Genomic DNA, 14135 nt, shown 5'->3' on the forward strand with positions numbered 1-14135 from the left:
TGGCTATCAGAACTTCCTCCCCAGAGGGAAATAGCAAATCGAGCTGGCAATCAGAATCTAAGCGACAGGGGCCTGTGTGCATTGCTCTTTCAGCTATGTTCTAACTCTGGGAGGGCAGAGCCATGGGGACATTCAGGCTGCTGGATGGTGGCAGAGAGGAATCTAAACTGCATTTGCTGATGGAGATGACAGCGCCTAATGTTGGCAGCAGTGGTCAGTTCAGGATGGCAAATGGTACGTGGCGGGGAAGGCAGTGAGAGAGCCGACAGACTTGCTCTTGTCGCATCCAGACACAGCCAGATGCTGAGGTTTTTGACGCCTTTGCTCCAGGTGTGAATTAGTGTATGATTAGAACATTTGAGTGACTGTGTAACCCTGCTCACCTTTCTTTGGCCATAAACTCATCATAAAATAGACCATCCTGTAGGTGTTTAATATCTTTGATGAGGATCTTAACTAGCTTTAAAAATTAAGTCATCAATTTTAATACATGTATAAAACACTTTATGCATTAAAAAATCACCATCCCCATTTTATTGGGGGGAAATGCCTTATAAAGCAGTGAGATTTATAGAACTGCTTCAGTTTATGGCTCCTTCGAGCTCACTAGTTTAAATAAGGACCAATTTTATAATAGTTCACTGGTCACTAGTCCCAGACTCATCTAGATTCATCTCCTGCCTGCAGTGCCTAGCACAGTGCCTTACCTATATCAAATTTTATCTCTTCAAGACACCAGGGAGAGAGACAGAAAGATCTTTGCCAAAATAAAGTCTGCTCTTTTTTTTTTTTTTTTTTTGTACCTGAGATTGAACCCAGAGGTGCTTTACCACTGAGCTACAACCTTCCACCCCTTTTTGTGGTTTAGTTTAAGACAAAGTTTTGCTAGTTTTTGAGGGTCTCATTAAACTGCTGCGGTTGGCCTTGAACTTGTGATCCTCCTGCTTTGGCCCCTGGAGTAGCTGGGATTACAGGGATGCGTCACCGTGCCTGGCGGTTCTGTTCATTTTTATTCATTCATTCATTCCTTGGCCATGTAACTGTCAGATGTTCTCTGGACGTGGCATGGGTTCAAATCCCTGTCCCTATGGAGTGCACTAGATAATGCAGAAGGATATGAAGCCGTATGTGATAGTGTTTAAAAGCACAGGCTCTGAAGCCATCCTTGGTTTCTATTTGGCTGCACTGATGATTAGCTGTGGATCTTGTCACAGTAACATTTATTTCACAGTGTCCTACTCTCCTTACCTTTATCAATAATAGACAAATAGTTATGTAAATGATCTCATTACAATGATGACAAACCACCACACCTTAACATATGGTTTTTAAATAATAAAAGGCATTGATGAAATGAGAAATTCTATCCCATCTGATTCAAATGGATGATATGTCAAGATCATTGTACTGTCATGTGTAACTAATTAAAACAAATAAAAAAATTATAAAAAAGTAAAAGGCATTGATGTCTAAAGTGGTACACAAGCCTGGGTTATCCCTAAAGCTGGCTGATCTTGAATGGTTTGAGAGCTTTTGAAAAATCTGCTGAGGAGAAATTCACATCACCATAAAGTTCAGCATTTTAAAGCAGAATATTCAGTTACATTTACTGCATTCATAATGTTGTACAACTGCCACCTCTGTAACTTGTTCCCGAACATTTCCATAACACCCAAATAAAACCCCATATTCATTGAGTCATTTCTCCCCATCTCCTCAGGTCCCCAGCCACCTGGCAACCACAAATCTGTGTTCAATGTCTAAAGATTTTTCTATCCTAGATATTTCTTATAAATGAAATCAGACATTATGTGATCTTTTGTGTTTGGCTTCTTTCCCTTAGCATATGTTTTGTAGGTTCATCCACACTGGAACATCAATCTGTACTTTATTCCTTTTTATGACTGTATATTATTCCATTGCAGTGTATGTTGACACTATTTTGTTTATCCATTCTTCTCTTAATGAGCGTTTGGTCTGGTTCTATATTTTGGCTGCAGTGAATAGTGCTTCCATAAATGTGGGTGTCCACGTAATTGTTCAAGTACCTGATTTTCATTCTTTTGGGTGTATACCTAGGAGTAGAACTTCAGGGTCATATGGTTCTTCTGTTTGCTTTTTTGAGAAATGACTGCAATGCTTTCATAGTGGATAAATCATTTTGTGTTTCCACTGGTAATGTATAAGTGTTCTCATTTCTCCACATCCTTTTCAACCCTTAATTCCATTAAGAAAAATTACAGCCATCATAATGGGTATGAAGTTTTATGTTGTTATGTTGAGCATCTTTTCATGTGTTTGTTACCTATATATTCCTTTGGAGAAATGTCTATAAAGTCCTTTGATCCTTTTTAATTAAGTGGTTGTCTTTCTGTTGTTGAGTTGTAAGAGTTACTTGATGTGTTCTGGATACTAGAATATATTAGGATATTTTGTGTATACACATACAGATAAATACACACATATACTATACGTGTGTGTGTGTGTGAGTGTGTATATATATATATATATATATATAAAATCAGATAATGAATATCTGGTATGCATGCATTCTAGTTCATATATATGCCATGCATATAAACATTTTCTCCCATTATATAGGTTGTCACTTTCTTGACAGTGTTCTGTGATGAAAAAAGTTTTTATTTTGATGAAGTCCAATTTATTTTTTAAAAATTTTGGTTGCAGTAGTTTTAGTGTCACATTTAAGAATATAGCCAAATTCAAAGTCTTGAAGACCTACCCTTTTTTTCCCCTAAGAGCTTTATGGTCTGAGCTCTGATACTTAGGTTGCTGAGACATTCCAAGTCCATTTTGTATATGGTAAGAGGTAGGAGTCCAACTTCACTCTTTTACATGTGGATACACAGTTGTTCCAGAATCATTTGTTACAGTGACTGTCTTTTCTCCATTAAGTTTGGCAGCCTTGTTGAAATCAAATGTATGGTTTGTCTTCTGGACTCAATTTTATTTTATTCAGTAGGTTTATACGTCAATAACTATTTCAATACCAAACTGTTTTGAATACTGTAGTTTTTCAGGAAGCTTTGAAATTGAGAATTGTGATCCTCTAACTTTGATCTTCATTTTAAAGACTGTTTTTGGCTTTTTGAATTTCCTTGCAATTCCACATGAATATGAGGATCAACTTTTCCATCTCTGCAAAGAAACCCACTGGGATCTGGAGAGAAGTTACAAGGAATCTGTAGAGAGCTGTCATCTTTACAAAATCGAATCTTCCAATCCATGGGCATGGGATTTCTTTCTACTTATTTAGGTCGGCTTTGATTTCTTTCAGGAACATTTTGTAATTTTTAGCATGTAAGTTTTTCACCTCTTTGGTTAAATTCATTCTTAGGTATTTAATTGTTCTGGATGCTACTGTAAATGGAATTGTCCTTAAAAGTTTGTTGAGAGATGAGATTCTCTCAAAAATATAGTGTTTAATCAGAAACTAAATATTTTCAACAGAATAATTATGAACCTCAATATATAGATATTCATGACCTACTTGTATGGGATCCACTGTTGACTGCTGAGTAATTCTGCTATGTTGACCTTACCCTCTTTCTTATTGTGGACTGGTTTGCTAGTCAAGGGCCTTTTGAGTTCAAGAACACTTTGGGAAGGAGTAAAAATGCAACCTTAAACTGATAAGATTTGGGTACTGTGTGCGCTTTTCTGACCTGGCGATGAAGAGAGAGATGGGGAAACTCTCGGCATAATAATATTAAACATTAATATTGCTAATAGCAAGTATTAAAAAACACTGAACTTGTGTACTGCTGAGCAAAGAACAGGTAAAGACTTGGCCTCGAAGTTCCACTCTGTGACACCCAAGCAAAAGATGCCTCATTCCATGGGTCCTGTTTTCTTATCTGTATAATTAAGATGCTGGATTAGAGAACGCATAAGCCCCTTCCCTGTTCAAAATGAGTCTCTTTCGGTAAGATATTGATTTTTCCAGATTCTTCCATAGGCATTGAAGGAATAATTTTTTTCAATTTGCTTGACACTCAGTAAAGGTTTATAGAGGAGACAATGAATGAATTAATGAATGAACAAATAAATAGCCAACCCTTAATTCATTAATTCACCAAACATTTATAACAAATTACCAGGTCATGTGCTAGAGATAAAAAAAAAAAAATGTAGAGACCTGGTCTATTGCCTTCAAGGGGGCTCTCAGGCTGAAGTTATAACTTTAATTATTCCCTTGCATTTCGGAACATAGTACATATACCTTCTCCCCCCTCCCATGACTGATATTTCAGATAGAACTCTGAACTGCCAGCTCTGGAGACTTGTAAATCATCATTGGCATAAATATGCTAATAGACGATGGCTTATTCTTTTTTTCTCTCCTTTCTCTCTCTCTTATCTAAATATCTACACATGCATGCTGGTTTTTATTTTAGAATTAGATGCAGAATGATATAAGTTCACCAATAATTCAGCCATGCACTTCCCTAAAAATGCCATTTCACGCCCCCTTGGGAGCCATAAAAGTAATAAACTAAATCAAATCTGAAGTCTTCACCACTTGACCAGCATGTCATTCCTTTGGGCAAGTCACAACTATTTAATTGCTTGTTGCAAGGTTCTAATAATTCACTTCCCTTTATATTCCACTGTGTAAATGGAGAACAGCAAAGGATTAGGACCAATATCCTAATTTGGGCGAATTAAGAAGTTGCAGAGTGAAATGGCAACAGTGTAATTAAGCCAAGGACAATAAAGTACTGAAATAAAGTAAGCTTTTAACACATTATTTTTAAATGAAATCCTGTGGAATTAAAAAAATATATAGTAAAAATTTCCTCTGCTTTTAGCTCTCAAAATTTGACTACTCTGTCTTCACAGAAGAAACCAACCCCTCTTCAGTAAGGACAAATACACCTCCATTACTGGTTGTATCATAGGTACTGAATTCGGCCAGTCACCAAATCTTGGCATATGTAGTCCATGACATCTTTTGTATCTTTCCCTTTTAAAATCTCCCCATGCACTGCATACTTTATATAGGAGTATAAACTCTGGAGCCCCATGGGCAGGTTCACATCCTGGCTTTGGTTGTGTGACATTGGGCACTTTATTGGACCTCCTTGTATTTTGATTTCCCTACCTGTAAATGAGGATTATAGTAACATCCATCTCAGAAGGCTGAATTCAGTCAGTTCACATCTGTAAAGGTCTTAGAGCGCTGCTGAGCTCTTATCAAGAATTAAGGCTGCCATCATCATCGACATCACCACCGTCATTATCACCATCACCATCACCATCATCTCTTCGCTTCCACTGCCAACCTCCTTCAGCAGGGACAGGGATGCTCAGTTTACCCTAGGCTATGCTGTCCTTTGTTCTCTTTTGTATAATTGTCTTCTTTATGAACACCTGTACTGTTAATTTTTCTAGTGCCTATATTACACCTAGAACTCGGGGGAAAGGACTTGTGTGCCTCATTTTTATGTCATCTCAACCTTGCAGCCTGGTTGTGCAGTATCACAACCGCCATCCCGCCATGCACCATGCTAATGCTTTCCTTGAACTTGACAATGCCATGCATGTGCATCTCTCCCTCTCCCCATCCCCCCCCTCTCTTTCCTCTGTCTGAAACGCTTTCTTTTCTCATTGCCCCACTTATTTTGTTGGGAAATTATTATTTTTTCTTCATGAAGCATTTGGAAAGTTAATATTCTGCCTAGGTCAGTATATCTCAAAGAGTGCTCTATGGACAGGTACTAATCCACTGGTATATGGAAAAAAAAGTCACCCTGTATTCTGAAATTAAGACCCTCCTAGTCTGTGCAGGCATTTGTGTGCATGTTTAAATCGTCTTTCTTTAATGAAAGAGTCAGAATAATTGTAGTTTTTCTTGTGTCTGTTTTAATCTTCTGCTTTAGCAAATCCAGATGTGGGCAGTTTTACAGCAGGCTTTACATTTTTCTTAACTTGATAGGCCTGGATAATCTAAGTGCTTCACCAAATGGCTCTCCCAAGTAAGGGGCTCCAGACTCTCTTCCCATACTATTTAAGCTCATAGGGAAGTTACCATGGGTATTAACACTGACGTGTAAACTTGCCTGTGAGTCCCTGGATTCCTTGAAATGGGCTTTGTCATCCCACTGCCTGATGTGTAGAAGATAAATAAATGTTTAACACTGCACGGTGCATTATAGCCTTTTCACATATGTTTTTGTATATGATTGGGTAGTTGCAATGATCTTACAATAACCTCATATCGGTTGTTGAGGAAACAGTGCTCAGAGATGTTGAAGGCTCACACAAAACCACAAAGTTGGCGTGTGATCACAGCAGTGGACTGTGGGAACACTGACCCATGTCTTTGGGATCTACAATACCAACTTCACTTCTCCAGGGTGTACTCGGTTTACACATGCTGTGCTTTCACTGTAAACATAATAACAGTATTTTACCTAACCAAGGAACAATTATCATGCTTATGTTAATAGTAAGGGAACTGCAATATGAAGATATTTATACAAGGTTCAAGTTAAATGCTAAGAGGAATATGGGGTTATTCTCCACACCACCCTGGACCACTCTGGTATGGATGCTCACAGTGTGGGAGGCTGTGTATGTGTGGGGGAGGGGCCATATGGAAACTTACCATCCACCTAATTTTGCTGTGAATCTAAAATTGCCAAAAAGTAAAGTAAAGTGTGTGTGTGTGTGTGTGTGTGTGTGTGTGTGTGTATATATATATATATATATATATATATATATATAATTTTTTTTAAAGTTGTGCACCTTTGAATCATATGACATACTATGAGTGTGTTTCTTTTCTTGTATAGCTTCTTGTTTTCCTTGGAGTTGATCATTGGTTTGTTTTGTCATGGATTTTCCATATCCAAAATATCATTTCTTCCTAAACTTCCCATTAACCTTGTGAAATCACCATCATTTTTATTTTCTACATTCAAACGCATCAAACTCTATCAGGTACATTCTTTTCCTGAAGACTTTCCTCCTGAAAGTCTCTATATTTCTGTTCAACTTTGAATGTGCTGCCTAGTTTCATCCTTCAAACTCCTTTGACTATAAATATTTTGTAAACTTTCTTTGCCTTTTTTTTAAACTTTACTTTTCTAGTGTACATTTTCCCTTTGCTTTTTCCCTGGATGGAACTCTTTGTTTCATAAATTATATTTCCTCCTTTTTCTGGATCTACTCTCATTTTTGTGGAGAGTATCTTCCAAATCTTTTTTGAGAAATGATGTAAATAAGTTTTCAAAATCTTGTATCTTCATTTTGCATTCATTTGATTGATAGTTGTGTTAGTGTAGAATTCTAGGTTGAAAATAACGTTTCCTTAAATTTTCCAAGGTAGACTCTCAAGGTCTTCTGTCACTTAACATTGCTGTTACAAAGTCATTCTTATTCCTTTATTTCTGATCCTTTTGTACATGAACTGTATTTCTAAAAATTCCGGAAACTTACAGGATGTGATGGGCTATGTCAATTTGAAAATATTCTGACTTCAATTTTTGGAAATCCTACTATTTCATTGTTTACTGTAGCCTTTCTTCTTGGAACCCTGTTACTCTGATGGTGGACTCCTTGGGCTAATTTCTAACATTGTTAATATTTCCATCATATTTTCAGTCTTTTGGGCTTCTTTATTTTATTTTTGGTTCTATGTCTCTTAGTGTAGGAAAACACCATCCAGATCTCCAGAGTTTTTGATATCCAGTGTCTAGCATTAACTCAATACTCAGGCATACCAAGAGAAAACTAATTAGAGAAAAGAAACAGATACCTGGGGGATTCAGATACTGGAGTTATGAGCCATAAGCTTTAAAATAGCTTTGATTAATATAGTTGAGATATTTGATAACACCATGGAGAATTTCATATGAGGAATGGAAACTATAAAAAGAAATCAAATGAAATCGTATAGTCAAAAAACACAATAATTGAAATTAAGAATGCTGAAGCATGCAATTATTCAGCTCCTAAATACTGGAAAAAAAACAACTTCTACCACAGATGGTCCAAAGAGACACACAGAAGAATGTTCTGGCAGCATTATTCAAATCATCCTAAAAGAATAAATAAAATGAGGCTTATTCATATAGTGGCATAGTATACTAAAACCCAGCAAATTACTGTATCATTCAATAACATGGATGACTTGCATAATGTTCTGAGAAATAGTGCATATAAGAAAGAATATGTACTAGGTTATTCCAATTCTATAAAGGTCAAAAACAGATAAAGTTAATCTGGTAGAAGCAAAGACAGAAGTAGCCACTCAGGAGAGGGAGAGGGTCAGGCTTAGAGGATGTTGGTAATGTTCTATTTCTTGAAATTCCACAAACTGTGTGTGTGTGTGTGTGTGTGCGTGTGCGTGTATGTGTGTATGTGTGTGTGTGTATATATATAAATTAAGAAACATAATATACTTCAAGAAAATCTTATGGAAGGCAAGAAAGAACACATTATTCAAATTATTCTTATTTTATATGTGTAGTATCTTTCATTAATTCTGAGAAAAAAAATATTTCCTTCTTCCCGTTAGTTTTTTCATCTATCACACACTTAATGTATCTGAGCTCAGAAGCTCTCTGGTTAGGTTTGTCCAGAGAATAAATCTCTTCCTGCTTGGTTATATGGAGTCAGAGAGGGCCTGGGGTCCTATAGCAACCTAAGCAGAATTTAACCACTCTCCCAGTTTTTAACCATACCTGGTACCCTACTGGGGCTGCCTGTTCATGAACATCTTTGAAACCCATCAGCGGACCTCAAGAGCAGTAAGCCTCAAGATTTCAGCCATCTTTGCTCTTCTAAGTCACTTCTTGAGCTTATGAAACTTGCAACATCTTTCATCAGTTTTTGTCTCTTCTCCCATCCTCTTTATCTTAGGTACTTATGCCTTTTTTAAAAAAATTATTCCTGTGATTTTAGTGGTGCTTGAGGAAGGATTAGAGATTAAAACATGCATTTAACTTGACATGTTTGATCTGCTTTTTTCTTTACATTTTTATCAGTCAGGTTATGAACCATCTCCCATGATCTGATGTAAATAGTACACATTTCTTTCTGTACATTTTGAGGCTTCTTATTAGCTGGGCTCCATTTTTAAAAGTAATATCTTTCACTTCCCCATATAGTCTTTAAGTGGCATATAAGACAAGCAGCTGCACTTGATGGCTCCTGATCTCTTTGGGGAGCTGTGTTTTACTATCAAAAGAATTTATAGGCACAGTGTCCTGGTGCACAGAGTGAGCCACATAAGGGTTTCCTGTACTGTACACCTACACTCATGCAGATGGAGCACAAGTCTAAACTCTATAGAGATAAATGTCTAAAATAATCTCCTTTGACATCTTATGAGCAGCCCTGCTTCTTGTGCTTCTAGAGATTTGATATTAGATAAATAATCCCAGATGAAAAAAACAAAAGGAAGTATCAGTTTTCTTTCAATACTTTTGGTTGTTTAAAACCATTTCGCAGGGTGATATTCAACTTATGAATTCTAGGTGGCTGAGTCACTTGCAGAATATATTTATTAATCAATGATGGATAATTTATATATATTTCTAGTCTCTCTAGGACTAATTTTAAGAGGAGCTCAACTGTCTATTTTAACGTGATCACTAGAAGTTAATATGGTTGCTGCCAAATGACTTCATGAAATGTACACAGAGTAAAAACATAGTACAGACAACTGCAGAACTTTCTGGAGGCCTGCTATCTTTTGCATACCCCTCCTTTTGTGGTGATTTTCCCACACAGTGAATCCTGCCTCCAAAGTCAGGAATCAGACATGAGATTTACTGGCCTCCTTGGCTGCTTACTGAGGCTCCACAAATCAGACACAGCCAGGTCAGACTTTGTTCACTGAGAAGAAATCAACTTCTGGAGAGGGTGGCAGAAAAGTAGGCACTTACTATCAGGAGCTGCTGTAAGAGAAATTCTGGAACCCAGAGCCCCGTGTTATATTGAGTCTCATGGAGTCTGCATTGTTGCAGTAGCTATGGGGGAGGGGTGTCCCTGAAGCAGTATTGTGATAGGACTTGAATTTGTTCTTGGCTCTAGATACTAAGCCTGACTCTAGATATCCCTGAAAGTCTATAAATTCGCTATTTCCTTAAATAAATCCCTTTTCTGTTTCAATCACCTTAAAAGGATTCTGTTGTTTGCAACCAAGAATCCTAACTCAGATGACAAAGTCACCATAAACAAAGGAGAAATGAGCTACAAAAATAAAAATTTTTTTGTGATATTCAGCTATAGTAAAAATAAACATTTGATCCAGAATAAAGAAATCAACATGATTTTGAGCAAATTTACTTTAGCAGACATAAAATCAAATGGCTACCACACACCCATACTATTCCAAAGGCATGGATAATGTAAAAGATACAACAGAGAATTTTAAAGTCGTGATAGCAAAACATACCATCTTTATCAGCAGTGTCTTGAGGCTTTGATTTTAAGGTGAAGATTTTTCGTAGCTTACAGTTTGCTGAGACAATAATTCCATCCAACGACTGGAAAACTGCTCCCTTGAATATTTCACTGGTGAAGGCTACCAAGTCAATGCACAGATTGCACCACTAAGATGGAGAGAAGCAAAGGAGAGTTAAGTACCTTCCACAATCACCTAAATGAACGAGCCACCATGTGCAGAGAGACCAGAGGGTTGAGGCAGTTATGTGGGCCAGCCAGCCCCAAACCAATTTCACCCTATCGCTGTCTTGGCTTAAAATTTTCTTAAAAATTGCTTTGAGGGCTGGGGTTGTGGCTCAGCGGTAGAGCGCTTGCCTGGCACGTGTGAGGCACTGGGTTCGATCCTCCGCACCACATAATCCAAACTATACATTGGCCATGTGACTCCAGAGTTCCCATCATGAGACAAGACTCTTGTCTGTAGGCACTGTGCTGGAGGGAAGCTAATTGCAGGTGTGTCGGATCACTTAAATCTTGAAAATCAGGCATAAGTAGCCAATTGTTCCTTTAAGGGGCCTAATTTGATCACAATTAGCCACTTATATTTGATGGAAAAAAAAAGGTATGGATGAAATTGGAAGCTGGGTTTAAGCAGTAGCCAGTGTTGTCTACTTATAACCAATTAACCTATTGTACAGAAATAGATTCTTCTAAAGAATTTGTAATTATGCCTGGCATTTGCCAGTTTTAAAGTACTCTTGCAGGCACTAATTTCTGCCCATTAAACAATTAGATTCCTCAATACTTCATCAAATGAATCCTCTAAATGGTCTGACTGAGTTAAAGAAAGAAGGGAAAAAATAATCATTTAGTGAGTAATTAAGACCTATTTAAGACTACAGGACAAAGGTAGGAAAAATTATTTTTGAAATTAAAATCATACCTACTTCTTGGGTTCTATATATTGGGCCCTTTTATTATTTGTTTAGGAGCACAATTTACAAAAGTTTCATCACATAATTTTTTAAAAGGCAAAGCTTTCTATCAAGGAATGTCGACTTTAATATGGAGGCGAGCCTGAGAGTGTTTCCACAGCAGAAAAGGAAGAGAATGTGGTAAGATATTGAGAAAGCGTATGGAGATTTTGTTTTTTACATGTTTCAACAGTTAAACTTATATTCCAGGCCATGAGGAGGCTCTGGTTTTTTTGGGGTCCAGGAGTCTGACATAAGCAAAGGTAGGAGGTGGGACTGTGTTGTCATGGTTAGCAGGATGACAAGCGCAGTGGGTATTGGGAAGGTTTGTGGTGGGATTGGCCAGGGAGGCCAGGTTCTGGACCAACTGGAGGATCAGGAAGAAAACCTTGAATCTTCAGAGCAAGTGCATCTGAATAAGACGATCCTTCTGGTCCCGAGGGGAGGCATGCATGTGGCACATTACAGAGGAGGCCCATGATGGGCAGGTGGGGAGGTCTGGAAAGCCTACTTTTAAACAATCTTTAAAAAAAAAATTCAACACAGTTTTATATGCAAATGCAAGCCAAACAGTATCAAAAGTTTTGAACAAAATACATTACATTGCCTTGTCATGCTTCCTCTCATCTAATCATGCTGTCATCTCAGATAATTGTTTTTTCTTTCTGTATTTAAAAATAATAGCTCTTCATTCAGTACTTTCAGACACCAGCTACTGACTTCCTGGATGGTAGATAAATCTTTGAGCTCATTCACATGCACCCGACTTCCCCCACTTTATTCTCCCTGGATAATCATCTCTCATTTGCTCTTTTTTCTTAAAATCTATGTTCCATGTTTTCCTTATTGTGAATGTCAGTGTCATCTACCATTGAGGCAAGTGCTGCTCCATAAATACTTCCCCTTTTGTCATACAATTAAAAATTTTTTTAGAGTTAATAATTGACATTTTTATTATCTGCTTTATTTTCTTTGATTCTAAGTCTCCCTACATCCTAGAAAGGCTTGAAGGTGACCCCTAAGTTTGGATTTGAACAATGAGTAAGGTTTGTAGGCCTGGGAGGTGTGCAGACAGGCTGGCAGTTTCATCTCAGGGCCCTGCCCCTGCCCTCTCTTCTTATCTGAACCCTCCAGCTGGCTTTGCCATCAGCTCTGCTGGGGAATCAGTGCCTACCTCCTCCACCAGCGGAGTCCCCAGAAACCAGGCCCTTACCCATGACACACTTTCTTATTCATCATGTTCATGCTGCTTTTATTCTCTCTGCCAGGACTCAGGCTTCGGGAAAAGTACCCAAAGAATAACTGTGCATATGTGTGTGTGTGGATGACTATAGGAAGAAATGAAAATCCATTCATGCCTACGCTCCAATATTTAATTTTCACTCTTTATAGTCACTCCACAAATGAAAGTCTGGGAACTGACATCTTTACTTAATGAATCCATTTCCTGGATGTATAGATAGGTGGTTCCTGAAAAAGATGGGGAAAACTTTCACAAATCCCTCTTGGCTTACAGAAAATGGAAATTATTTTTTTGGCTTAGTTGATATTTATATTTATAAAGGTTCCAATTTTCATAAGCTTCAATAAATACTTCCTTTCTCATATAAATGCTGTGATATATTTTCCGAAGTTTTGGAAAGGAGTCTAGACTCTCTACTACCAACATGTGGATTATCTGAATTATGTAGTTGATCTTTATAAAATATTATTTTAATTATTCTTGGTGATATCATCCACTCTTACAATCCTTTTCTTTGACATCGTTCTTGATCTCTAATCACTTTACACCTATGTGAGACTCTAGTCCGGCAGGGAAGAACTCTCAACCTAAAATGTTCATAATTACAGGTTCTTAAGAAGTATACACCAGAAAAATAGAAATCTGATAAAGAAAAGACAGTTCTGTTTAGCTTGTTGATGATTAATAATTGAGTTTATGCTATTTATTTCCAGCAAGAAATTTTGCATGAAGGAGTTGACTGGCAAAAGGTGACAGAATGATTCAAAGTGTGAATTTCTAGTTTTTACTGATTAATGTCTTGGCAAAGTGGATTTATTACCCTGTTGAAAGGACTGCAGATTCTATGAAATCACACACACACACACACACAACACACACACACAAATTCAAATGCACACAATAAAAAATTTATTGGTTGTCTCAGCACGTTTTTTTCTTTTTTTGGGTGGGGGCAGGTACCAGGGATTGAACCCAGGGGTGCTTACCCACTGAGCCACATCCTTAGCCCTTTTTTGTATTTTATTTAGATACAGGGTCTTGCTGAGTTGTTTAGGGCCTCACTAAGTTGCTGAAGCTGGCTTTGAACTCTTGATCCTGCCTCAGCCTCCCAACCTGCTGGGATTACAGGCGTGAGCCACCGTGTCACCTGTCCCAGCACTTTTTGACTCCCCATAGTTTTTGATATTCTATTTGATTCCTCCTATTTTTTCTCCCTTTACTATAGAAAGGTCTCAAGATAATTGGATTCGTTTTGCCAGTGTATAAAACACCTGAGTTACTACTAGCTCCAGCCAGCAGTGTCTTTAAAAAGGAAACAACAAACAAGAAACCACAGTTTTACAACCTGGAAACCCTAAAGTACATCTCTTACAGAATTCTAGAACTACTTCCTGTTGTTGGGCCCCTACAATGGTATATAAAGAATGGGGTTTTAAGGACCTTATTCCTGTCTTTAAATTTTCATGATAGACTTAATTTTTTTTTTTTTTTTTTTTTTT

At 37.5% G+C, this 14135-nt stretch overlaps 1 protein-coding gene across 2 annotated transcripts in view; it reads right to left on the reverse strand.

The window, feature by feature from the left end:
- Positions 1-14135, reverse strand: part of Cfap20dc (CFAP20 domain containing) — a 220012-nt gene that overhangs the window by 112615 nt on the left and 93262 nt on the right. For both annotated transcript variants that reach the window (XM_048801194.1, XM_015494492.2), the window contains exon 3: positions 10430-10586. In XM_048801194.1, coding sequence (XP_048657151.1) covers positions 10430-10586 — 157 coding nt within the window. The remainder of the gene's footprint in view (positions 1-10429; positions 10587-14135) is intronic.

The sequence above is a fragment of the Marmota marmota genome, unplaced genomic scaffold, assembly GCF_001458135.2.
Source record: "Marmota marmota marmota unplaced genomic scaffold, marMar, whole genome shotgun sequence".
Taxonomy (NCBI): Eukaryota; Metazoa; Chordata; class Mammalia; order Rodentia; family Sciuridae; genus Marmota; species Marmota marmota.